Genomic DNA, 26,460 nt, shown 5'->3' on the forward strand with positions numbered 1-26,460 from the left:
GCACCAGTAAGCCAGTGACTCAGCCCCTGTAATAGGGTTAGAGGTAGAGAATCCCAGTGGAGAGAGGGGAACCGGCCAGGCAGAGACAGCAAGGGCGGTTCGTTGCTCCAGAGCCTTTCCGTTCACCTTCACACTCCTGGGCCAGACTACACTCAATCATATGACCTACTGAAGAGATAAGTCTTCAGTAAAGACTTAAAGGTTGAGACCGAGTCTGCGTCTCTCACATGGGTAGGCAGACCATTCCATAAAAATGGAGATCTATAGGAGAAAGCCCTGCCTCCAGCTGTTTGCTTAGAAATTCTAGGGACAATTAGGAGGCCTGCGTCTTGTGACCGTAGCGTACGTGTAGGTATGTATGGCAGGACCAACTCGGAAAGATAGATAGGAGCAAGCCCATGTAACGCTTTATAGGTTAACAGTAAAACCTTGAAATCAGCCCTTGCCTTAACAGGAAGCCAGTGTAGGGAAGCTAGCACTGGAGTAATATGATCAAATTTCTTGGTTCTAGTCAGGATTCTAGCAGCCGTATTTAGCACTAACTGAAGTTTATTTAGTGCTTTATCCGGGTAGCCGGAAAGTAGAGCATTGCAGTAGTCTAACCTAGAAGTAACAAATGCATGGATTAATTTTTCTGCATCATTTTTGGACAGAAAATTTCTGATTTTTGCAATGTTACGTAGATGGAAAAAAGCTGTCCTTGAAACAGTCTTGATATGTTCGTCAAAAGAGAGATCAGGGTCCAGAGTAACGCCGAGGTCCTTCACAGTTTTATTTGAGACGACTTTACAACCATCAAGATTAATTGTCAGATTTAACAGTTTCTTGGGACCTAGAACAAGCATCTCTGTTTTGTCCGAGTTTAAAAGTAGAAAATGTGCCACCATCCACTTCCTTATGTCTGAAACACAGGCTTCTAGCGAGGGCAATTTTGGGGCTTCACCATGTTTCATTGAAATGTACAGCTGTGTGTCATCCGCATAGCAGTGAAAGTTAACATTATGTTTTCGAATGACATCACCAAGAGGTAAAATATATAGTGAAAACAATAGTGGTCCTAAAACGGAACCTTGAGGAACACCGAAATGTAAAGTTGATTTGTCAGAGGACAAACCATTCACAGAGACAAACTGATATCTTTCCGACAGATAAGATCTAAACCAGGCCAGAACTTGTCCGTGTAGACCAATTTGGGTTTCCAGTCTCTCCAAAAGAATGTGGTGATCGATGGTATCAAAGGCAGCACTAAGGTCTAGTAGCACGAGGACAGATGCAGAGCCTCGGTCTGACGCCATTAAAAGGTCATTTACCACCTTCACAAGTGCAGTCTCAGTGCTATGATGGGGTCTAAAACCAGACTGAAGCATTTCGTATACATTGTTTGCCTCCAGGAAGGCAGTGAGTTGCTGCGCAACAGCTTTTTCTAAAATTTTTGAGAGGAATGGAAGATTCGATATAGGCCGATAGCAACACTAGCAACACTAGCAACACTAGTTGCAGAACTTAATCTGGAGCGAGAGGTGAGAAAGAGGTCAAGGCGTAGGGTAGTTCTGTGTGAGTGGGACCAGTGGACTCAATAGGCTGAGTGAATGAGGAGCGGATGTCATCAACCTTCTTTTCAAAGTGGTTGACAAATTCATCCGCAGAGTGAGAGGGAGGGAGTGGAGGATTAAGGAGGGAGGAGAAGTGGAAAATAGTTTCCTAGGGTTAGAGGCAGAAGCTTGACATTTTGAGTGATAGAAAGTGGCTTTAGCATCAGATACAGAGGAAGAGAAGGGAGTAAAAGGATGATAGGTCCTCCAGGAAGTTTAGTTTTCCTCCATTTTCGCTCAGCTGCCTACAGCCCTGTTCTGTACGCTCGCAATGACTCACTCAGCCACAGAGCAGGAGGGGAGGGCCGAGCCGGTCCGGGAGGAAAGGGGATAGTGCGAGTCATAGGATGCAGAAAGGGAAGAGAGTAGTGTTGAAGAGTTGAATCAGGAGACAGGATGGGGGAGGATTTAGCAGAAGGGAGAGATGACAGGATAGAAGAGGAGAGAGTAGTCGGAGAGAGATAGCGAAGATTGAGACAGTGCAAGACCATTTAGGTAGGGGCTGAGTGGCTAGGGTTGGAGGAGACAGAAAAGGAAACAAAATAGTGATCAGAGACCAGAACAGCCTCTAGTAAAGATGAAGTCAAGCATATTGCCTGCCTTGTGAGTGGGAGTGGACTGGGAAAGTGTGAGGTCAAAAGAGGCAAGGAGGGAAAAGAAAGAGTTGGAAAGAAATTAATCAAAGGCAGACGTCGGGAGGTTGAAGTTGCCCAGTACACAGAACTGTAAGCCATCGACAGGAAATTAGCTTATCAAGGTGTCAAGCTCATTGAGGAACTCTAAGGGCACCTGGCAGGCAATAGATAACAACAATGTTCATCTTGAGTGGACAATTGACAGTGACAGCATGGAATTCAAATGAGGAGATGGACAGGTGAGTGAGAGAGTAAAGAGAAGAGTAGCCCTGTGCCACCACCGCTATGAACAGATGCTCTTGGACTATGAGAGAAAACATAGTCAGATGAAGAGAGAGCAGATGGAGTAGCAGTGGTGTTAGGGGTGATCCATGTCGCCGTCAGGGCCAAGAAGTCAAGGGACTGAAGTGTAACATAGCTGAGATGAACTTGGCATTCTTGACTGCAGATTGGCAGTTCCAAACGCTACCAGAGACCAGGAATTCCACAAGGGTTGTGAGTGGAGGGTACACTAAATTAGAAGGGTAGCAAGGGGTGGGGAGCGTCTGTAAAGCCTACAGGGAGAGGCGCGAACAGGTATAGAAAACACACACAGTTGCCAAAGCTATAAAATAGCTAAATGAGATCATCAGAAAATAACTAGGTAAGATATTGAGAGAGTTGTGTGGAGCCTTCCTCGAACCACTCCGCAGAACAACTCGGGAGAACCGTATTCGTTTTGGGACAAGACTGCCACTGAGAAAACATGGGACACTAATTGATAATTGCCTAACAGAGGTGAAGAGCACACCTTCCGGTACTAATTACTGATTGCCTAGGAGAGGAGAAACCACTCCAATACAGCCACTGATTACAAAAACAACAAGAGTCAAAAATTGCCGTTCCACTTAATCCTGATTGATGTTTCAACAATCATCTGCAAGTTATGAGCAGTCCACACAGCAAGTAGGCTACTGGAAAGACACAGCACTTAAAGTAGATGGCCCTAACAAGCAAATAGACAAAGACAACAACAGATAAGTAAAATGTTTGTCTAAATCATTCCTGGAGATATTAGGAGTCCTCTAGCTACAGAATGACTACCACTATAGTCATTCTATCACTGTTGTATCGTTAGCAAACTTGATGATTGATTTGGAGACGTGGGTGGCCACGCAGTCATGGGGGAACAGGGAGTACAGGAGGGGACTGAGCACGCACCCCTGTGGGGCCCCTGTGTTGAGGATCAGCGTGGCAGAGTTGTTGTTGCCTACCTTCATCCCCTGGGGTCGACCTGTCAGGAAGTCTAGGAGCCAGTTGCACAGGGAGGGGTTCAGACCCAGGGCCCTGAGGTTAGAGATGAGCTTGGAGGGCACTATGTAGTTGAAAGGTGAGCTGTAGTCGATGAACAGCATTATTACATAGATATTCCTCTTGTCCAGGTGGGATAGGGTAGTGTGCAGTGCAATGGAAATTGCGTCATCCGTGAATCTGTTGAGGCGGTATGCAAATTGTAGTGGGTCTAGGGTGTCGGGTAAGGTGGAGGTAATATGATCACTTTTTGAGTGTTTATTTCACTAGGCAAGTCAGTTAAGAACAAATTCTTATTTCAATGACGGCCTAGGAACAGTGGGTTAACTGCTTTGTTCAGGGGCAGAACAGATTTTTTTTAACCTTGATGACAGAAGTGAGTGCTACGGACCGATAGTCATTTATTTAAGTTACCTTCACTTTCTTGGGTACAGGAACAATGGTGGACATTTTTAAGCAATGGGGGCAACAGACTTAGATATGGAGGGATTGAATATGTCCGTTAACACTCCAGCCAACTAGTCTGCAGATGCTCTGAGGACGAGGCTTGGGATGCCGTCTGGTCCGGCAGCCTTGAGTGGGTTAACGCTTAAATGTCTTTCTCACGTCGGCCACAGAGATCCAGCACACAAGGTCCTCGTGAACGGAGGGGCCCACGTTGGCGGTTCGTTGTTGTTTTCCTCAAAGCGGGCAAAGAAGGTGTTTAGCTTGTCCGGGAGAGAGGAGTTGGTGTCCTCTCTCCCAATGGCTGGCTTTCCCTTTATAATCTGTGATTGTCTGGAGTCCCTGCCACATGCGTCTCATGTCTGAGCCATTGAATTGCGACTCCTCTTTGTCTCTGTACTGTCGTTTTGCTTCTGATTGCCTTATGGAAGTCATAGCTGGTCTGTTTGTACACGTCCATGTCCTACCTGTAGCAACTGATTATTTTTCTATTCACTTATTGGCTAAGAGAAACTGCGCTATTAGACTTGCTCACCAAAGGCTACAGGTGGATCTAAGATATGAAAGAGACTTCATTCATCCTGAAAAATGTATCTATCCAGCATAGTGTGTCACACACACTTGTGCTTTTGAGGTTTTAGAGTCAAAATCATTTTGGCTAGATGTACTGTATGTCCTTCTTTTCATTAAGTTGCTATTCATACATTACTTTAGCCATTGAATCAAACCCAGATGACGTGTTTCAAAAAAGGGTCTGATGAGAAAGAAAGAGCTCTATTAGAGTAACGCCTGACCTTTGAACTTCTGTTCTGTTTCTAACGTTTCACATGCTTTGGAAGTTCAGTAATGAGCATCTTCAATATCTGAGCACAAAATGTCCACCATTCTGGCTTCACATCTTGAATGAATAGATGTGGCTGCCCTAAAACATTGAATGGTTTTAACTTCAGGTGTTGCATGGTTTGTGCTTTCCATTAGATGGCTTCACATCTTAATGTTTGTTCACCCATGAGTCTTTACAACTTAACGAATAAATACATTGTGTGTGCACACAAATATCTGTTCTAAAAAGTTGGTTTTAACTTGGTGTTTTGTGTCATTGGGTGTTAAATTACATGTTTGAATAAACACCTTATCACGCTTTAATATCATTTATGGTCAGGTGATAATAACGAGTTTCAATAAAAAGAGAACATGATTGAAATCTGTATTGAAACAGTTTTGAATTTGCAGCAGTGACCACTTAAAGAAAATATGTTCCCTGTTCTGCCAATGTTTTCAATAAATCTGTTAGAAACGAGCTGTTTGAGAAGGAACATGTAAACAGGGATGCTCAGCAACTTGAAAAATGGCTGAGCATGCACTTCAGTGAAGTGGCTGAAAAAGTTATTCTCCAGCCAATGATATCCAGTGAAAAAAGGTAGAATAGATCGCTAAAAGACTTAAGGATTAAAAGTGAAGGCAAAACCTACACTGCAAAAAAGTATGTAGTGATTCAACGTACAACTATAAGGCAACCAGCTGCAATAGAATTGTGAGTTCTCAACAAGATTTCACCAAAAAATGTAAACATTGCAGCTGGTTGCCTTACAATTGTACGTTGAATTTCTGCAAGTAAGTTTATATATCCATAACACAGTGCAGGTGTGACGCGTTTGCTACAATAGGCATGTTCGTTTACAATATGTGTGTGCGCATGTTTGTAATGTTGTGCATATGAGTATTAGTGATGAATTTTTTTGTAAACTTACATGCAAATCTTCCATTGACTCAAATATCTCAGGTCAGGATTCAGTGCATTGGAGGTGTGTAATAGGATGAAATTGAGGTGGTTCGGTGAAATACTATGATGAGTAACCTTGCTTGAGACCTAAAGACTTGCGTTAGCTTCCTGAGCTATTGCCTTAGCTTTAGCTCGATGGGCTAACAATCTTGTGGCCCACAGATGACTGAGGTCAAACCCAGTCGGTCACCCTTGCGTTTCTCTACCTGTGCTTCAGAGGGCTCCTGCAGTTCAACGATGGGTGGGCTGATCATGATGCCCGGTCTGGAGGAGGGTCTGGAGAGGGACCCGGATGGGCTCACGTCCCCCCTAAGGCGCCTCCTCCTCCCTGGGCTCTCCTTGGGGGATGGGGGCCTCTTGGGTTCATCCTCCTCCGAGGAGAGACCCTTGTCACTGATGTTGCCCGTCAGCTGGTCCAGCTTCTGCCTCAGCTGCAGTTCCTCCAGGTCCACCTCCTCCCACTGGGGCAGGGGAGAAGTACAAGATTGGCCCTAGGAAAACACAGAATGGGGAGAAATGACAGTCATCGCTTATAAATATGGTTATTTTGTTTGTTTAATTTCATTACACAACGGCATAATGTTTATTATGTTATGGGGGAAAAAAGCATTTATGACCCTCTTTATTATTGTCCCTCACGATGAGGGGATGAGGGGACAGAGGATCTGTCTATCTCAGACAGCACTGACCAATTTTGACGGCACTTGGGTGAATGATGCAACTGAACATAGAGATCCGGCATTTACAAAATGACACTGATTGGCCAGATGGTGGCGCTATAACAAGCGATTGAAAATGCTAACTTTGAAAGGTCACACCTCTCACCCCGTTTGACCTAAAGTCGTGAAATTTGCTACGTAGGTCCCTCTCCTGCCAGAACAGCTTCAATGCGCCTTTGAATTCAATTTATTTGGGGATAGATTTTGGGAAAGATTCTTGGCATAGATTGTACAAGTGGACCTAAACCATGCCAGGAAAATGCACCCCACACCATAACATATACTTTGTATTCCTCATTTACTCAAGTGTTTTGATTTTATTTTGGCAGTTACTGGTATGCCTACAGTCGGAAAGGCAGCAGTTTGGGCAGCATGCGTGCCAAATATACAGCTTGTTGCGTTGTGGCCATAGAAGGCTTTTGGAACCTCTTACTCCCGCAATGTGACTGTTAAACTCATGGGTACACTAGCAATGGCTGCAAGTCCTGACTCGAATGCGAACTGGCATCTATGGATTATATTTCTATGTTTTATACCTTTAGCTATTTTTTTTCTCAAAACAAAGTCCCTGGGCGCTGCATCATTCGTGGGGCACGACATGGTTACTGTAGCTTTGTTTGAAGTTGTATTACTTGCTATACCAGTCAAAAACGCATCTATATATTTTTGTTTAGAGTTGAGCATGGCAAATAATTCAATAATAGAAATAGAAGCAGAGACACAAAAGTAATTAAATGTAATCCAGTCTGACAGAGCAATGGACTACACAAACTTACTGTATGAACCCCCTATATTAATACAATAAAATCCTGATTTTAAAGCTGAAGACACTATTACCATGACAATAGTACAAACTAAAAGTCTTAAATAAATCATAGCAAATATTTTTGCCTTTTCTTTAGGTCAAAGAAAATTGAATTTATCAGAGGGTTGCTGAACAGATAAAGACAACTACTGTAATAACTACATAAACATAGGCCTACTGCAGATTTATTATTTTACAAACAATTCTTGACAGATGTTTGTAGGGATGAATAATATTCTATAGTTGTGTAACCAGAAGGCAACATTTTTCAAATGTCCAAATGTTTTCTTGACTTTGTACGGGAGATGCTTTACAGATGCTTTGCAGATCCTGCTTTCACAAAAATGTTTACTGAAAGATAATTAATATCATAGCGCAATAGCCACAAAAAGGCAAACGATTCGTTAATGTCGAGCTGATTAGTTTTGGAAGCAAAAAAGAATGAGCAATCAAGCTCAAAGCCTGCCTTGTTTATAGTGAAGTGTTTGAATTGAACTTACTACACATTGTCAAAGGTCTGCTGGTTTTCCCCTGGCACCTGACGACTTGGACACGAGGTCTCGGAAGTGTCGACGCAAAAATGATTTCAGACTTGCGTGACAAATCATTAAATCATGAGATTTTAGTGTGTACGGCTTCTCTTCTCTCATTAACAAAGGGTTAGAGTGAAAACCTGCTTTCAGGTATAACATTTATGAGACAAAAATAGCTTTTGAGCATACAAATAATAGTGAAAAGAATAGAGCTTTAGAACAGACTGGTGTAGAGAGCAGTGTCCCAAACATTCTGTTCTTTGTTCAGTCTCTAGGGGTAAGGCCATTTACCTGGTCATAGGGGGATGTCACTTTCTGTTCCAGACGGTTCAGTAGTTTCTCAATGACCGACATGCGTCTGTTCAGCTCAGTTATCTACAGCAGAGAGAGACACACACAGAGACAAGGAAAGGGAGGAAAGGAGAGACAGGAAGACAAAATACCCATCGTGACTGTATGGTATGCGTTGTAGTGTAAAAACCTGCACTGTGTATACAATTAAAGCACAAGCTTCAGCCATGGGTTTTGGGTCATTACAAACATGCTGAGCTTGAGCTTCATGTACCAATCCAGTTGTGAACAAGGGAACAGAGACTTTTGCCTCAAATACCAGTAATCTTGAATCTGTGATACTAGAACATACAACACCCCTTGACTTATTCCACATTTTGTTGTGTTACAGCCTGAATTAAAAAAGGATTACAGTTAGATTTTGTGTCACTGGCCTACACACAATACCTCATAATGTCAAAGTAGAATTATGTTCTTTGAAATTTGTACAAATTAATAGAAATTGAAAAGCTGAAATGTCTTGAGTCAATAAGTATTCAACCCCTTTTGTACAGCAAGCCTAAATAAGTTCAGGAATAAAAATGTGCTTTACAAATCACATAATAAGTTGCATTGCCTCACTCTGTGGGCAATAATAATGTTCAAATTATTTTTTTATGACTACCTCATCTCTGTACCCCACACATACAAATTATATGTTAGGTCCCTCAGTCAAGCAGTGCATTTCATACACAGATTCAACCACAAAGACCAGGGAGGTTTTCCTATGGCTCGCAAAGAAGGGCAGCTATTGAGAGAATGCCAAGAGTGTGCAAAGCTGTCTTAAAAGCAAAGAGTGGCTACTTTGAATAATCTCAAATATAAAATATATTTGGATTTTAACTGTTTTTTTGTGTCATTTCATAGTTTTGATGTCTTCACTATTATTATACAATGTAGAAAATAGTAAATAACTTTGACTGGTACTGTGTGTGTATGTATGTATATATACAGTGGGGAGAACAAGTATTTGATACACTGCCGATTTTGCAGGTTTTCCTACTTACAAAGCAAAAATCCAGAAAATCACAGTGTATGATTTTTAAGTAATTAATTTGCATTTTATTGCATGACATAAGTATTTGGTACATTAGAAAAGCAGAACTTAATATTTGGTACAGAAACCTTTGTTTGCAATTACAGAGATCATATGTTTCCTGTAGTTCTTGACCAGGTTTGCACACACAGCAGCAGGGATTTTGGCCCACTCCTCCATACAGACCTTCTCCAGATCCTTCAGGTTTTGGAGCTGTCGCTGGGCAATACGGACTTTCAGCTCCCTCCAAAGATTTTCTATTGGGTTCAGGTCTGGAGACTGGCTAGGCCACTCCAGGACCTTGAGATGCTTCTTACGGAGCCACTCCTTAGTTGCCCTGGCTGTGTGTTTCGGGTCATTGTCATGCTGGAAGACCCAGCCAAGACCCATCTTCAATGCTCTTACTGAGGGAAGGAGGTTGTTGGCCAAGATCTCGCGATACATGGCCCCATCCATCCTCCCCCCGCACATTGACACATTGACTCTTATCTCTTACTTTTTTAGTACCAGTGGTAACAACAACTAAGTATCTTGTGACACCGGCACACTGAGAAGTGTGCCTCCTTTATTGGGGGTGTCTTGCTAATTGCCTATAATTTCCACCTTTTGTCTATTCCATTTGCACAACAGCATGTGAAATGTATTGTCAATCAGTGTTGCTTCCTAAGTGGACAGTTTGATTTCACAGAAGTGTGATTGACTTGGAGTTACATTGTGTTGTTTAAGTGTTCCCTTTATTTTTCTGAGCAGTGTATATCAAACTATACACTATATATATATATAACAACAACAACAAAAAAGATGTGAAGAGGGGCCGATAGATAGGGCCGCCTTGTTTCTTGTTTAGCTCCTAAGCATTATTTTTAAATGTTCTTTCTCATGTTATTAGCCCAGAACATTTTTTGGTATTATTATATACAGCGGGAAATAACTTCTGGATATCAAAGAGGCAGTAACTCACCAGCATTTCGACCAGGAATACGACTTTCCTAAATTGTAACCTTTGATTGTACGTTCCAAGGCGATTGAACTTATCCCAGAGGCTGCTCCAAGACGCCGCCGGCGGAGAAGAAGTATTCGGAGTGGACTTTTAGTCCGGCTCAGGAGGCGTGCACATCATCCACCGCTTCCGAGTATATTACTCGCTTATGTTCAGTCCCTGGACAATAAAGTTGACGAGCTCAGGGCGAGGAATCTCCTTCCAGAGAGGCCTCAGGGACAGTAACATGCTCTGTTTCACAGAATCATGGCTCTCTCCAGAAATACTGTCCCCATCCATACAGCCAGCAGGGTTTTCAATACATTGTGCGGATAGGGATAATGAACTCTCTGGGAAGAAGAAAGGCAGAGTTGTATGTTTCATGATTAACTACCCATGGTGTGATTGTGGTAACGTACAGAAACTCAAGTCCTTTTGTTCAGCCGACCTAGAATACCTTGTGCAAACTGGAAACTTCATATCCTGAGGACGCATTTATTATAGCTGGGGACTTTAATAAAGGAAATCTGAGAAAAACGCTACCAAAGTTCTATCAACACATTGCCTGCAGTACTCACACTTCAAAAACTTCAAAAACACTCAACCGTTGTTATTCTCTGTTCCGGGATGGCTGCAAGGTCCTCCCCCGACCTCCCTTCGGCAAATCAGATCACGACTACATTTTGCCCCTCCCTTCCCATAGGCAGGAAGTACCCGTGCTAAGGTCTATTCAATGCTAGTCAAGGCTGTTTTGATCTCGAGGACTGCGACATGTTCCCGGGTTGCCTCTGAGAATAACATGAACGTATACACTGACACGGTGACTTCAGTGTATAGGGGATGCTGTTCACACTGTGACGATTAAAACCTGACCAAAAACCGTAGATAGATGGCAGCATTGAAAGCCTGAACCACTGCATTTAACCACGGCAAGGTGACTGGGAATATGATTGAATACAAATAGTCTAATTATGCCCCCTGCAAGGCAATCAAACAGGCAGAATGTCAGTACAGAGACAAAGTAGAGTCACAATTCAACGGCTCCGACATGAGACATACAGTGCCAGTCAAAAGTTTGGACACAGCTACTCATTCCAGGGTTTTTCTTTAATTTCACTACTTTCTGCATTGTAGAATAATGGTGAAGACATCACATCTATGAAATAACACATATGGAATCATGTAGCAACCCAAAAAATGTTAAACAAATAAACAAATAATTCAAAATTTAGATTCTTAAAAGTAGCTACCCTTTGCCTTGATAAAAGCTTTGCACACTCTTCACATTCTCTCAACCAGCTTCATGAGGTAGTCAACAGGAATGCATTTCAATTAACAGGTGTTCCTTAAGTTAATTTGTGGAATTTTTAATGCTTTCTCCGCAGAGGAGTTGCATGGAATATTGTCAAAAAACCATACCACCCTCTCAGGCCCTAGAGCTTGAGAAGGGAGATATGGAGATTTGAAAGAAGAAAGAAGAGTGAGTTTTTGTTTTTGTCAATGTACTATTTTTATTTGGGTGGATTAAGTTAGTTTCGCTATCACGTACGGATTTTATTTTTACATTGTTTTGGTTTTTCAACCCGTCCAGTTGGTGGCGGCTATACATATTTTGGGGTTGTAGTCTGCCATAAAACCCACGCTGCTTTTTTGAAAGATATCACGTAGTAGAAATGCAAAAGTGTTGCTCTCCACTTTCTGGAGGACCGAGTTTTGAAATCAGTGGAATGCTGATTGGAATTAGAGTATGATAGCTAAGGAGATGGAGACAATTCTGGTGTTTGATTGCAAATATGCAGAGGGAGTCAAAAAGAGAACACTGAAGGCTGTTGTATAAAACACCTGTCTCCGGATTACATCTTCAAACTAAGGGCTACCCTGGCATCCGTCACAGAGAGGGGGAGAAGCGTCCATCCAGGTATACGGGTAAGATAGTCTATCTAGCTACATTTTCAGATATTATACCTTTTAATTTAATCAGGTATTCATTTTCATTTCAAGTTAAAGTGTACTGTCAGCTAGCTGGCTATCGTTAGCTGGCTGGCTCGCTAGCTAATGTATGATCTGTGTAGTAATATTATTTGTATCTCAGAGCCATTTGCATTGCTAGTTATAGCTTAATATTAGCTAGCTAGCTAACATTGAACCTGGTTGGTTAGATACCTGCAGATTCATGCAGGGTAGTAATGTTATGAGTTGGGATTATGGTTCATTGTTTAGCTAGCTAACTAAATGTCTAAACAAAAGACTCCACTATGCAAGTAACCATTTCAGTACACCTTCTGTATCCTGTGCATGTGACAAATAAACATAGATTTTATTTGATATAGTATGTGTTTACCAGAGAGGGTAATGTGAAAAACATGACCTGCACGAAAGTCAAATTAGGATATAACATTAGGCCAATGAGACAGTGTCCAAGTTCACATGTGAATCCTTAAAGAGATGGGTGAGGCTAAGGCTTTAGAGGGTGTGAACGATGCTGAATGGGTGTCAAAGTAGAGCTCTCCAGTAGGTTTACCAAAACATTTTAGCAACCAGGAAACTATTCTAATTTTATCAAACAGGAAATGGCGTAGCAATTTCTCTATAGTACATCTAAGTAAAAGGTCTTCTGTTATTTGCGTTTCTTCTGCTCAGTTTTCTTGGGAAGTTGTGTCATTTCGCTCCAGTTCACACTGACAGTGTACCATCACTATCAGAAAACTCTGCAATGTCTGGTTCAATGACAATGTTTTAGTTACCCACGTCAAGGATTTGATCATCATCTGATTCATTTTCAGTCTGAGAGTCAGCTCATCTTCCTCCAGAAAGAAGTAAATCACAACATTCTCAACAATCAAGGCTAGCCAGGAAGAATCCTTTGAATTAGGAATGTCGGTTTTACGGCACACTTGAGAGATCCAGACACATTTGTCAATAAAACAGATGAATGCAACTGTTTATGTCAAATTGTTTTGTGTTCTACTTGTAGCCCTGGTTGTACTGAAAACTTAATTGTGAGGCTAAATATAGGGGTTGGACATGCAGATAAATGAATGACAAATAAATGAAATGTCGATTTTTGCTGGAGTCTCGGGTCTGATCGGGTTAATCCCACTTTAACACAATAACATGTTAAGAAATCCAAGGGGGGGTGAACATTTATGATAGGCACTGTAAAGGTCGGAGTCAGTAGTAACATATGAATATGATGCAATATCCTCTTCTCCATATCTCCCTTCTAACAACTGTGTCTCCTCTCCATCACTCCATGTGTCACACTGATGTTGTTCCCTGTGTTAGTGGGGACCCTGGGTGAATGCTTGCATGAGAATCTCAACGCAACAAGGCTCAAGTAATCACTTCCCGTCTGTTACAGAACCAACATCCACTCTAAGCACAAGAGTTCAACGATTATGCAAGACACTCAGGTTGTGTTTACACAGGCAGTCCAAATTGGATCTTTTGCCCAATTATTGACTCAAGCTGATCTGATTGGTCAAAAGACCATTTAGTGGAAAAATATCAGAATTGGTCTGCCTGTGTAAATTGGAAATGACACACCCTGGCATACACTTACCCTGGCAAGACGGTTGGTCTCAATGGATGGTTAACTATTCATTATAGACATCCTGCAAACCTAGTTGGAGTCCCATGGTGTTTGTGGGTGTGTCATTTCCAATGTCCTATACATCTGGCGGAGCGGAGCCCCTTAGTGTGTCTGTGTCCTTTACCTGTGGCGGTGCCCCGAGGTTGAGGCTTTCCTGTGAGGAGAAGTGGCTGTGACTACGTCGGCGCGACGGCAGACGCTGGTACTGGCGCTGGTACTCTTCCTCTTCCTCCGAGTCCTCCAGGCCATACAGTTGTCCGCTGCTGCGGAGGTGCCCGTTGTTGGCACTGCTACCCGAAGACTGGCTCATCCTGGACAAGGATCGTGCCCGCATCATCCAGTTCTCTGGGTATGGCACCTCGTCTGTCCGGATAGAGAGGTCATAGACGGGGGGGCCGAGTGAAGTTATTATTACGGAATCCATGTTCGTGTAGGAAAGAGCAAGAGATGTTGTACCTAGTGTAATAACGTGTACCTTTTGGGTGATCAGTTATATTCTACTTCTAGCAGAGTGCATTCTTGCCAGAGTGCATTCTTGGTTCAAATAGTATTGGAGTACTGGAATACCATATTGAGTGCCAGATAGGTTGGATTTGCACTTTTGGGACTATTCCATTTTGCTCCAGGAAAACTCAATCAAGCACAGCAAGGGTTGCAAAGCTACCAGTAATTTATCAAAGTAATCTATGGCAATCTATTGTAACTTTGGTCATTTGCACTTGAATAACTTAAAAAAAATGTATTTATATATAGTATTCATTTTTTATATCTATGTTCATATTGTCCATGAGTTTTGATTCAAGAGAAAATAGCGTAATTAATTAAAAAAGCATCTAATAAACAATAGCATTGTTTTCAATGAGATGCATCTCTTCAATTTATTGACTTTTTTCACAACTGCCACCAGTGTGCCGCCAAAACATTTACAACAAATACATATTGAAGTTGTAAAAAAATATTTCATGCTGAAACCCTAATATTAAACACCAATGGTGTTCACTAAATTGATGGTATATATTTAGGATAATGTTTGACAGCTTTGTCATTGTATTTTTTTTATAAAAAATCATCAAATTGTATGATTTTACATATTTTACGTGGCCACACAGAGGGCCAGAGATAATCAGACGTGATAATCTGAAGTACCCGAAAATGCCACTAGATGTCATCTGTTAAAATTAATTTTAAAAACTTGAATGTTATCAAAGTCCTGGTAGTGTAATGGTAAACTTAAAAAGTTACAGTAATATGCCCTCCCTTTGCAACCCTAAGAACAGCTAAGGCATTTAGGCTTGACCCTTGGCTACATTGTATGTATGTACTTTGTGTCCTAATATCAATGAGCACATGCATTAATATATACAATAGAATAAGAATATGTTTATGTTAGTGGTGTAGTCCTCACCGAAGCGGGACGGCTTGTCCAGCAGACTCATCCGGCGGCTGTGGAGGACCTTCGTGTTGAACTCGGGGTCTCTCTCACCCTGCTCCTCCAGGATCTGCTGGAACATGCAGGCCATGTCGGCCTCGGCTGTCAGGGACTCCCGTGCGCCGCCCTCCAGACTGCTCTGTGGACTCTGGAGACATCACCACCACCATGTCAGTACTTCTCTAGGCAAGATTATTTTAGAAAACATTTGTTTTTCACTAATGTTTGTCATCGTGCCATTGTGGTGTTTTGAGCCCGGCTGTGCTAATTCTACCAGAGTTCTACCAGAGTTTCACTGCGATTCTGCTAGTGGCATGCGTCTATCAAAAATGATGCAGTGACCAAAGACTATCAGAGGGATTTTCAGGCTTTATTGATGGGAAATCCATTTAGAAGACGGCTCTGAAGTGATGTATTAACCTAATGTTAGCTAGCTTGCTAGCCTAGCTGGGTAAGTTAGTTAGCTAACGTAACATCCTGTATTAAACTCTGAAAGCCATCAGCTAAATCAAATAGCTATCTTTTGGTTTACACAGTCAATCAATTTAGCTTATGACATGATACTGGTAACTTAGTCATTGCTAGCCTGTTCGCTACCTTCAGCAGAGTAAACATGTTTGTTTGTTCGTTCTATCTTTGACTGACATTAGCTAATGTAAGCTAGCTAATGTTACTCTTATTTGGTATCTCAATTTGGTTGCCAACTATTCCACCTTTGTTTGGAAAACACTCAATTACTAAAAATAATATTTTTTGATATAGCTAACTCACTCTGTGTGTTGGTAGCGATGATGAATGTGTTTAAATCATCTATGGTTGGTTAGTTGGTTCTCAGCCAGTCTCAGCTGGCTAGCAATCTTGCCGCTAGTTAGCTAACAGCAAGCTGACAATTTTGAAATGTCCATGTTAGGTATGCTTAGCTAGCCAGTCTAATAGAAATCAATACAATTAGTGGGGTGGCTAAATTGTGTATGGTTCTGTACTATGTTGTAGGTGGTACAGAATCTGATTCCACCATGCGCTTCTAACCCCTAACTCTGCACAAGGTTAAGGTAAGTTAGAGGGAAATATTTATAAGCTAACGGCTAAAATAGCTGAATTTACAGTAAGCATGGTATAAACAGAAATTGGGTAGTGTTTGTATGGTTTGTGTTTGTTATGGGGTAAAAGGTGGTCAGAGGTAGCCTGAGTGTAATGGCTTTCATATTCGTCCTCCTCCTCGGACGAGGAGAGGCGAGACGGATCGGACCAATACGCAGAGTGGTTAATGTTCATAATGATTTATTATAACGAAACTGAACACTGAATTACAAAACAAATAAACGAAGTGCAGAAACCTATACAGTACCGTGTGGTGAAAACACGGAAACAAACACCCACAAAACACACGTGAAACCCAGGTATGATTCTCAATCAGGGACAACGATTGACAGCTGCCTCTGATTGAGAATCATACCAGGCCGAACACAAAAATCCCAACATAGAAAATCACACAGACAAACCCACCCAACTCACGCCCTGACCAACTAAATAAATACAAGACAAAAGAAAACAGGTCAGGAATGTGACATAACCCCCCCTTAAGGTGCGAACTCCGGGCGCACCACCATAAACTCTAGGGGAGGGTCTGGGTGGGCGTCTGTCCACGGTGGCGGCTCTGGCGCTGGTCGTGGTCCCCACCCCACCATAGTCAATCCCCCCCTTCCGTGGCCTCCTCCCAATGGCCACCCTCCATATAAACCCCATAGGATTAAAGGGCAGCACCGGACTAAGGGGCAGTCCCGGACTGAGGGGCAGCCCCGGACTGAGGGGCAGCCCCGGACTGAGGGGCAGCCCCGGACTGAGGGGCGGATCCTGGCTGGCTGGCTCTGGCGGATCCTGGCTGGCTGGCTCTGGCGGATCCTGGCTGGCTGGCTCTGGCGGATCCTGGCTGGCTGGCTCTGGCAGCTCCTGGTTGGCTGGCGGCTCTGGCGGATCCTGGCTGGACGGCTCTGGCTGGTCCTGGCTGGACGGCTCTGGCTGGTCCTTTCTGGCGGAAGGCTCTAGCGGCTTCTGTCTGGCGGAAGGCTCTAGCGGCTCCTGTCTGGCGGAAGGCTCTAGCGGCTCCTGTCTGGCGGACGGCTCTGAAGGCTCAGGACAGACGGGCGGCTTTGAAGGCTCAGTACAGACGGGCGGCTTTGAAGGCTCAGTACAGACGGGCGGCTTTGAAGACTCATTACAGACGGGCAGCTCTGACGGCTCGGGACAGACGGACAGCGCTGGGCAGGCAGACAGTACAGACAGCGCTGGGCAGGCAGACAGTTCAGACAGCGCTGGGCAGGCAGACAGTTCAGACAGCGCTGGGCAGGCAGACAGTTCAGACTCTGGCTGCGCTGGAGAGGAGGAAGGCTCTGACAGCGCTGGACAGGTGGGAGCAACTGGAGAGAGAAAATGGAGAGACAGCCTGGTGCGGGGGGCTGCCACCGGAGGACTGGTACGTGGAGGTGGCACCGGAAAGTGAAGGAGGAAACGCGCTCTTGAGCACCGAGCCTGCCCAATCTTACCAGGTTGAATGGTCCCCGTAGCCCTGCCAGTGCGGCGAGGTGGAATAGCCCGCACTGGGCTATGCTGGCGAACCGGGGACACCATTTGTAAGGCTGGTGCCATGTACGCCGGCCCGAGGAGACGCACTGGAGGCCAGATGTGTTGGGCCGTTTTCATGACACCCGGCTCGATGCCCAACCTAGCCCTACCAGTGCGGCGAGGTGGAATAGCCCGCACTGGACTAAGCACGCGTACTGGGGACACCGTGCGCTTTACCGCATAACACGGTGTCTGACCAGTACGACGCCCTCTCACTCCACGGTAAGCACGGGGAGTTGGCTCAGGTATCCTACCCGTCTTTGCCACACTCCGTGTGTGCCCCCCCCAAGACATTTTTGGGTCTGACTCTCGGGCTCCCAACCGCGTCGCCGCGCTGCCTCCTCATACCAGCGCCTCTCTGCCTTCGCTGCCTTCAACTCCGCCTTGGGATGGCGATATGCCCCTGGCTGAACCCAGGGTCCTTTGCCGTCCAGGATCTCTTCCCAAGTCCACGAGTCCTGTGTCTTCTGTTGCTGCCCTTTTCCACTCCGCTTGGTCCTTTGTTGGTGGGTGTTTCTGTGACGGCTCTCATATTCGTCCTCCTCCTCGGACGAGGAGAGGCGAGACGGATCGGACCAATACGCAGAGTGGTTAACGTTCATAATGATTTATTATAACGAAACTGAACACTGAATTACAAAACAAATAAATGAAGTGCAGAAACCTATACAGTACCGTGTGGTGAAAACACAAACACGGAAACAAACACCCACAAAACACACGTGAAACCCAGGCTGCCTAAGTATGATTGACAGCTGCCTCTGATTGAGAATCATACCAGGCCGAACACAAAAATCCCAACATGGAAAATCACACATAGACAAACCCACCCAACTCACGCCCTGACCAACTAAATAAATACAAGACAAAAGAAAACAGGTCAGGAACGTGACACTGAGAACCACAGAATACCTTCCAGAATACCATGTAATCAATTTAGTCTACCCCTCTTCTCTTTTTTACCTTTTCTCCTTGTAAAAATCACGTTATCTGGAGTCATTCCACAGTGCCCTGCTAAAAAATACCCCAAAGCGGGGGCATTTTGGGCACACAAGCATGAGGGAGCGGACACACCTTGCAGTTATCAAGGGACACTGAAAGGTATAAAATGAAGACTACAATAGTAATGTCACAACCACCTCATTCTTCTGTCTGCAGATTCTCAAAACACAGCACAAAGACATGTCTACAAAATTCCCCTGCAAAGGGCTACTATTGACAAGAATGATCTGTCAAAGTAAATGGGCTGGGGGAGGTTTACAGACAGTACTTTGAGATGAGGACGGGGTTCTGGATGTGCAGGGTTGTGCTTAGACAGTAAATGGGTTGTTGTGTATTCATACTGTGTAAGAACTGCCTTTCTAAGACCTTCTTTAGCCCCCCCCCAGCCCATTCACTAAACAATAAGATAGTCGGTCCCATTCGGTTGACACCTTTACCAACAAAAGTGTTTTGCTCTATGTCCCTTCCACAAAAAGAGTAAAATGCTAAAACCACAACCATGTCTTTCCAGGACTCGTGCAGTACCAGCACATTTTCTGCAAGAGGTCTAAACAGTTGGTGGTTAAGAAGCCCAACACCACTTTCGTCAGTCTTATACAGCTGGCCGTTCACTGCAGACAGGACAAGCCCATCGCCATAAGCCCAAAGAGTCCAGCCCACCATGCCGAACACAATTGCCAGTGTACCGAAGCCGGATAAAGGACTTTGGCTGTGTTTACACAGGCAGCCCAATTCTGATATTTTTTCCCGCTAATTGGTCTTTTGACCAATCAGTAGGGCTGTCCCCAACAAAAATAAATCTTGGTTGACCGAGAGTCGTCTTATTTTGATTGGTCAACATTTTCAAACATGTATTTTTCCACATATGTTTGAAATAAATCAAATATACTCTATGTAGGCTACTTTGCCTGATACTTTAAGCACTGCAATTATAAATAAAGACACAAATTACTAAAGAGGGAGCCAGAGATCATTATAACCTAACCAGAAGAAATAAATCTGTTCCCGACCCCCCCCCCCTCCCGCTGCCAGATGCTGCTGGCCTTCACAGATTCTGCCATTAAGAGAAGTTAAATCGACATACATTTCATTCTGAGATTTATGGTATTACCGGCTTAGTACACAAGGGGGTGCCAAAAAACTAAAAATACCTTTGGGCATCTGTTTACAGAATGCTAACCAAATTAGCACAAGTAATATAGAATTTCAATGGAGGCTGCTAGCTAAATATGCTAATGAGCGCAAACGAAAATAAACTATTTACAAAGACAGGTAATCTAGCGCCATACAGTTGGACATATATAGGTAAGAGTTACCGAATGTAGGTAAGAGTTACTGAATTTGGACATTGACAAGCGAATGTAAACGAAAGACATTGTGCAAATTAACAAAGTTTTGAAGCACGCTTGTCTGCTCTGAAATAGCATGTGTACACTCTGTGTCTGTCTGGAGTCCCTAGGGAAATGGGCCTGCCTGCTCTGCTTCAAGTAGATGGGGGAGGAGTAGACAGGCTGAGAAAGGAGAGGAGAAAAAAAGGCAAGCAAATCAAAAGATGTCAGTGGCAGCTGTACAGATAACTAATTCAAAAGGCTTTGACTTCTCAAACACAGCAGAAAGCTTACACAATATAATGCCCCGTCACCTTATTCAGTCAGTAACTTACTTAGATAACTAGCAAGTTAGACTTAGGAGTTGTGTTAATGTATAATTCTCAATTTTTCACGCGGGAAAACATATAAAACACGTAAGAAATCCATTACTGCGCTTTGTAAACGCTGACCTAAAATGCTTCTTTTTTTTTATTTATTTTTTTTAAATTTTATCCCCTTTTCTCCCCAATTTTCGTGGTATCCAATCGCTAGTAATTACTACCTTGTCTCATCGCTACAACTCCCGTACGGGCTCGGGAGAGACGAAGGTCGAAAGCCATGCGTCCTCCGAAGCACAACCCAACCAGCCGTACTGCTTCTTAACACAGCGCGCCTCCAACCCGGAAGCCAGCCGCACCAATGTGTCGGAGGAAACACCGTGTACCTGGCCCCCTTGGCTGGCGCGCACTGCGCCCGGCCCGCCACAGGAGTCGCTGGAGCGCGATGAGACAAGGATATCCCTACCGGCCAAACCCTCCCTACCCCGGAAGACGCTATGCCAATTGTGCGTCGCCCCACGGACCTCCCGGTCGCGGCCGGCTGCGACAGAGCCTGGGCGCGAACCCAGAGACTCTGGTGGCGCAGTTAGCACTGCGATGCAGTGCCCTAGACCACTGCGCCACCCGGGAGGCCCTAAAATGCTTCTTGCTGTAATTTCTGCTCTGCATCAGACTAACTTTGTGCATCTGTTGCAATTCTCCCCACTTGGATGAGAATTCACGAATGGGCATTCTATCAGCAGACAGCGTGCTCTGACTGTGTAGCTTTTTTCTCTTGTACTTGGTAGGCCTACTTTTTTTCCCTTGGTGTAGCCAGCCTACTTTTCTCTGGTAAAATTCCAGATGAACTTTAAACAAAATATTAGGACATGCAGCTGGCTACATTACTTCTATGATAAACAGAAATATGATGGCCATGCTTCGTTTTTGCAAGCTCAATTAGGCTACATGTGTGGCTGCCAGCCAAATAGCTTTGCACTTCTGTTGTCATTTAATGAAAATTAAGTTATTTTCTGTCGAATGTGTTGCACTAATGTATTTTCTGTGAAGGAACACTATGGTTGCACTTGCTTCAATCACTCTATTGAAGCAAAAAAAACACGGTTGACTTTCAATATAAAACATGTCCCCTGTCAATACACAGCTGGACTCACCCGCTCCCGCTTTCACCCTTTGTGCTATTTACAAACATATGACTGGTTCAATTGTTCTGGGGAATTATGATAAGCTTCATAATATAAAATAATGTGACAGGTGAAATGAAGAATGTGATCTGCTTTATCTCCTAATGTATTGCACAAGTTGACACCAGGTATTTACTTAAAAAGTAGCTACAAATACAACAACATATTGAAAAACTTCAAATCAAATATTTTAATGTTATTGAAAAACCATCCCCTGGCTATTTCAAATACCCAGGTATATAGGCCCTGAAAATTGTCAGACTCCAGCCACCCTAGTCATAGACTGTTCTCTCTGCTACCACACGGCAAGCGGTACCGGAGCGCTAAGTCTAGGTCCAAGAGACTTCTAAACAGCTTCTACCCCCAAGCCTCCTGAACATCTAGTCAAATGGCTACCCAGACTATTCACATTGCCCCCTCCCCTCTCCACACCACTGCCACTCTCTGTTGTCATCTATGCATAGTCACTTTAATTAACTCTACCTACATGTACATACTACCTCAACTAACCGGTACTTGACTCTGTACCAGCACCCCCCTGTATATGTTCTTAGTTTTTACTCCTCCTCTTTAATTACTTGTTACTTTTATCTCTTATTCTTATCCGTATTTTTTGAAACTGTACTGTCGGTTAGGGGCTCATAAGTAAGCATTTCACTGTAAGGTCTACACAGGTTGTATTCGGCGCATGTGACTAATAACATTTGATTTGATATATACGGTATACCGCCCAAGCCTATTAACAACAGTTACAATAACTAATTGACAATAAACTAGAGCAGTCAGGATATTGTACCTTCTTACAATTCCATGTATTTACAAAGTGCGGACCCGTTGCTCACAAAAATGCCATGTTAGCCCTAGCACATGAAGTCAAGTCGTTTAGATAGGTCTGGAGATATTTTGAGCCTCCCCTAGGGTATCTGGCTGGTACAATGTGATTGTTTTATTGAATCAAGCTCAAATGTATTCCAGACTTGATAGCGCAACTCCACATTCACAGTTAAGAATGATTGTCCACTTTGAAAGCAAAACCAGGGGAACCATGCTGACTAGACTGCATGAATAAAACAATAGATATAGAAATATGGCCAATTTTAATATAGTTACTGGATTAAAGTGAATGCCAAGAAAGACACTACTGTGTGTGTGTGTGTGTGTTTGGTTTTATTATCCTTGTGGGGACCAGAAGCCCTCACAAGGATAGTAAAACAAGTCACATTCAGACAAGTGGGGACAAAAAAAGGCTATTTTAGGCATAGGGATTAGGTTTAGGGTTACAATTAGTGTTAGGGTTAGGGAAAATAGGATTTTTAATGGGAATCAATTGTTTGGTCCCCACAAGGATAGTAAAACAAACATGTGTGTCTGTGTGTGTATTTACGTATGCATGGTGTGGTTGTATGGGTGTACCTTTTCATTTTTACAAGCAAGGGCTAAGAGAGAGTCTAAGGGAGACAGAGGACTTTCTCTTCCAGACAGTACCTGACAGGATTCTTGTCGAGACAGAGAGTGGGTGGAGTAGTTAAGGTCCAGACCGAAATCGACGGGGTGCACAGTGAGCAGTCGTTTGGTCGTTTTCATCTTCAGGAGAGTAGAGATAAAGACATCATCACACATAGAACCAGGAGAGCGGAGAGGAGACGGGGAGGACACCAAAGATGGGTAAAGGCGGTGAGAAGTGGCAACTCTCCACTAATAAGAACTACTGAGACACACTCCCTCAAGAGCTCTGGAGGGGACCAGAGCTCTTGAGGGAGCTCAAGATAGAGAACCTTATACCTGGAATACAACCTTTCCTCTTAATGTATACCCTAGTGGGGTTAGCATTGGTCCAATAAGAATTACCATGCTGACATGTTCTTTCAGGAAGATTATCCTTTTACTGAATGTGACAACAGATGTTTGTACTTCTTTCCAATACTGTATGAGTCAATAAGGAATGCACATGTGGCTCAGTTGGTAGAACACAGCACTTGCAATGCCAAGGACATGGGTTTGATAAAAGTGTTTGCTAAATGACGGATATTATGCAGGCCATGCAAATGCATCATTCCCATGGCTTTGGGTGGGCTGCCATGCGTTGAATGACAATGAAGGACGACGTTCCCTGAGTAAATATCACTATATGATGGAATATGAAGTTTGTTGCCGTGGTCATTTATGGGAGATGGTGTCACATTTTCTTTTTTGGAATAACAAAGGATCACCGTATGCTAAACTGAGGCTCTTGAAGGTGGGATTTGAGTTGTTTCAGAAATTAACAGTACTTAAGCAGAAAAAAGCATGGCACCCAACTACACTGGCTCATGTCTCCCTGAGTCATTCAAATTACTTGTTCTGCTTACACCACTTGAGGGTGCTCTCCCTCTCTATCTTTCCCAAGGTAACCAAAGCAGGAAATGCTGGTAAGATCATGCTAAAGTTGTGGTCATAAACATGAAAACAGAAGTATTCACTATCACTTCAATTGCAACAACAAAATTAGGTTTAAATCATAGGCTACATGGATATGGACTAGCAAGTGTCTTCACTGACATTTTCAACCTTTCCCTGTCCGAGTCTGTAATACCAATATGTTTTAAGCAGACCACCATATTGCCTGTGCCCAAGAACACTAAGGTAACCTGCCTAAATGACTACCGACCCGTAGCACTCAAGTCTGTCGCCATGCAGTGCTTTGAAATGCTGGTCATGGCTCACATCAACACCATCATCCCAGAAACCCTAGACCCACTCCAATTTGCATACCGCACCAACAGATCCACAGATGATGCTGTCTCTATTGCACTCCACACTGCCCTTTCCCACCTGGATAGAAGGAACACCTATGTGAGAATGCTATTCATTGACTACAGCTCAGCGTTCAACACCATAGTGCCCTCAAAGCTCATCAATAAGCTAAGGACCCTGGGACTAAACACCTCTCTCTGCAACTGGATCCTGAACTTCCTGACGGCTGCCACCAGGTGGTAAGGGTAGGTAACAATACATCCGCCACGCTGATCCTCAACACAGGGGCCCCTCAGGGGGGCGTGCTCAGCCCCATCCTGTACTCCTTGTTCACTCATGACTGCACGGCCAGGCACGACTCCAACACCATCATTCATTTTAGCAGTCAGACGTCTTTGTCTTGTCGCGTCCCAAGTATATATATTTTTTCTAACCTCAATTTCAACATATACTCCTGCAACCCGCCTCACCCAATGTGGTATGGATCTGCTATTTTTTATACTTTAGAACGGGAACCCCCAACAGACGCTAGCCAGCTAACTAGCTACTCGTCAGTTAGCCACTGCTAGCGGTCATCAGCTATCCTCAGCCCGGACAACTCCTGTCAGTCTGCACAGCGCGATTCAACCCAGAGCATATCGGACTGCTTTTTCTCAACCACATCTCCACACCTCTGGATTCCTACCGCAAGCTCTGAACCTTTTCACCTGGATCATCGCAGCTAGCTAGCTACTCCTGGCTAACGTCTCTGTCCCGAAGCAAGCACCAGTTAGCCTGGAGCTAGCATCGTGCTAGGCCCATCTCCCGGCTAGCTGAAGAGGTCCATCAGCCAATTTCTTGGGCTACAATACCTATTTTGCCAATTGGCCTGGACCCTTTACTGCCTACACGAAGCCCTGCTGATCCATTACAACTGGTCTGCCGACGTAACCGTCCGAGGGGGCTTCAACAGACTCTTCTGTCACGACGTCCCCTAGGCCCGGCCCGCTAGCTGTCTGAATCGCCGTGTCTCCAGCTCGCCTAGCTACTCACTGGACCCTATGATCACTCGGCTATGCATGCCTCTCCCTAATGTTAACATGCCTTGTCCATTGCTGTTTTGGTTAGTGATTATTGTCTTATTTCACTGTAGAGCCTCCAGCCCTGCTCAATATGCCTCAGGTAGACCTTTTGTTCCACCTCCCAAACATGTGGGGATCTCACCTGGTTTAAATGGTGTCTTTAGAGACAAAACCTCTCTCATCGTCACTCAATGCCTAGGTTTACCTCCACTGTATTCACATCCTACCATACCCTTATTTGTACATTATGCCTTGTATCTATTCCTCCACACCCAGAAACCTGCTCCTTTTACTCTCTGTTCCGAACGCACTAGACGACCAGTTCTTATAGCCTATCACCGTACCCTTATCCTACTCCTCCTCTGTTCCTTTGGTGATGTAGAGGTTAATCCAGGCCCTGCAGCGCCTAGCTCCACTCCCATTCCCCAGGCACTCTCATTTGTTGACTTCTGTAATCGTAAAAGCCTTGGTTTCATGCATGTTAACATTAGAAGCCTCCTACCTAAATGTGTTTTATTCTCACTGCTTTTGCACACTCTGCCAACCCGGATGTCCTAGCCGTGTCTGAATCCTGGCTCAGGAAGGCCACAAAAATCCTGAAATTTCCATCCCTAACTATAAAATTTTCCAACAAGATAGAACTGCCAAAGGGGGCGGAGTTGCAATCTACTGCAGAGATAGCCAGCAGAGTTCTGTCATAGTATCCAGATCTGTGCCCAAACAATTCAAGCTTCTACTTTTAAAAATCCACCTTTCCCGCTTGTTATAGACCACCTTCAGCCCCCAGCTGTGCAATGGACACCATATGTGAATTGATTGCCCCCCATCTATCTTCAGATCTCGTACTATTAGGTGACCTAAACATGCTTAACACCCTGGCCGTCCTACAATCTAAGCTAGATGCCCTCAATCTCACACAAATTATCAATGAACCTACCAGGTACAACCCCAAATCCGTAAACACGGGCACCCTCATAGATATCATCCTGACCAACCTGCCCTCTAAATACACCTCTGATGTCTTCAACCAGGATCTCAGCGAT

The 26,460-nt window shown here is 43.9% G+C and overlaps 1 protein-coding gene across 1 annotated transcript in view; it reads right to left on the reverse strand.

Annotated features, from left to right (window-relative positions):
• The window catches only part of LOC120064045 (melanophilin-like), a 94,087-nt gene that overhangs the window by 23,012 nt on the left and 44,615 nt on the right, over nucleotides 1-26,460 (reverse strand). The window contains 7 exon segments of the mRNA XM_039014356.1: nucleotides 5,951-6,235; nucleotides 8,093-8,176; nucleotides 13,863-14,101; nucleotides 15,144-15,240; nucleotides 23,109-23,207; nucleotides 24,251-24,285; nucleotides 24,625-24,631. Of these exon segments, the coding sequence (XP_038870284.1) occupies nucleotides 5,951-6,235; nucleotides 8,093-8,176; nucleotides 13,863-14,101; nucleotides 15,144-15,240; nucleotides 23,109-23,207; nucleotides 24,251-24,285; nucleotides 24,625-24,631 (846 nt within the window).

Source organism: Salvelinus namaycush, chromosome 19 (assembly GCF_016432855.1).
Source record: "Salvelinus namaycush isolate Seneca chromosome 19, SaNama_1.0, whole genome shotgun sequence".
Lineage (NCBI taxonomy): Eukaryota > Metazoa > Chordata > Actinopteri > Salmoniformes > Salmonidae > Salvelinus > Salvelinus namaycush.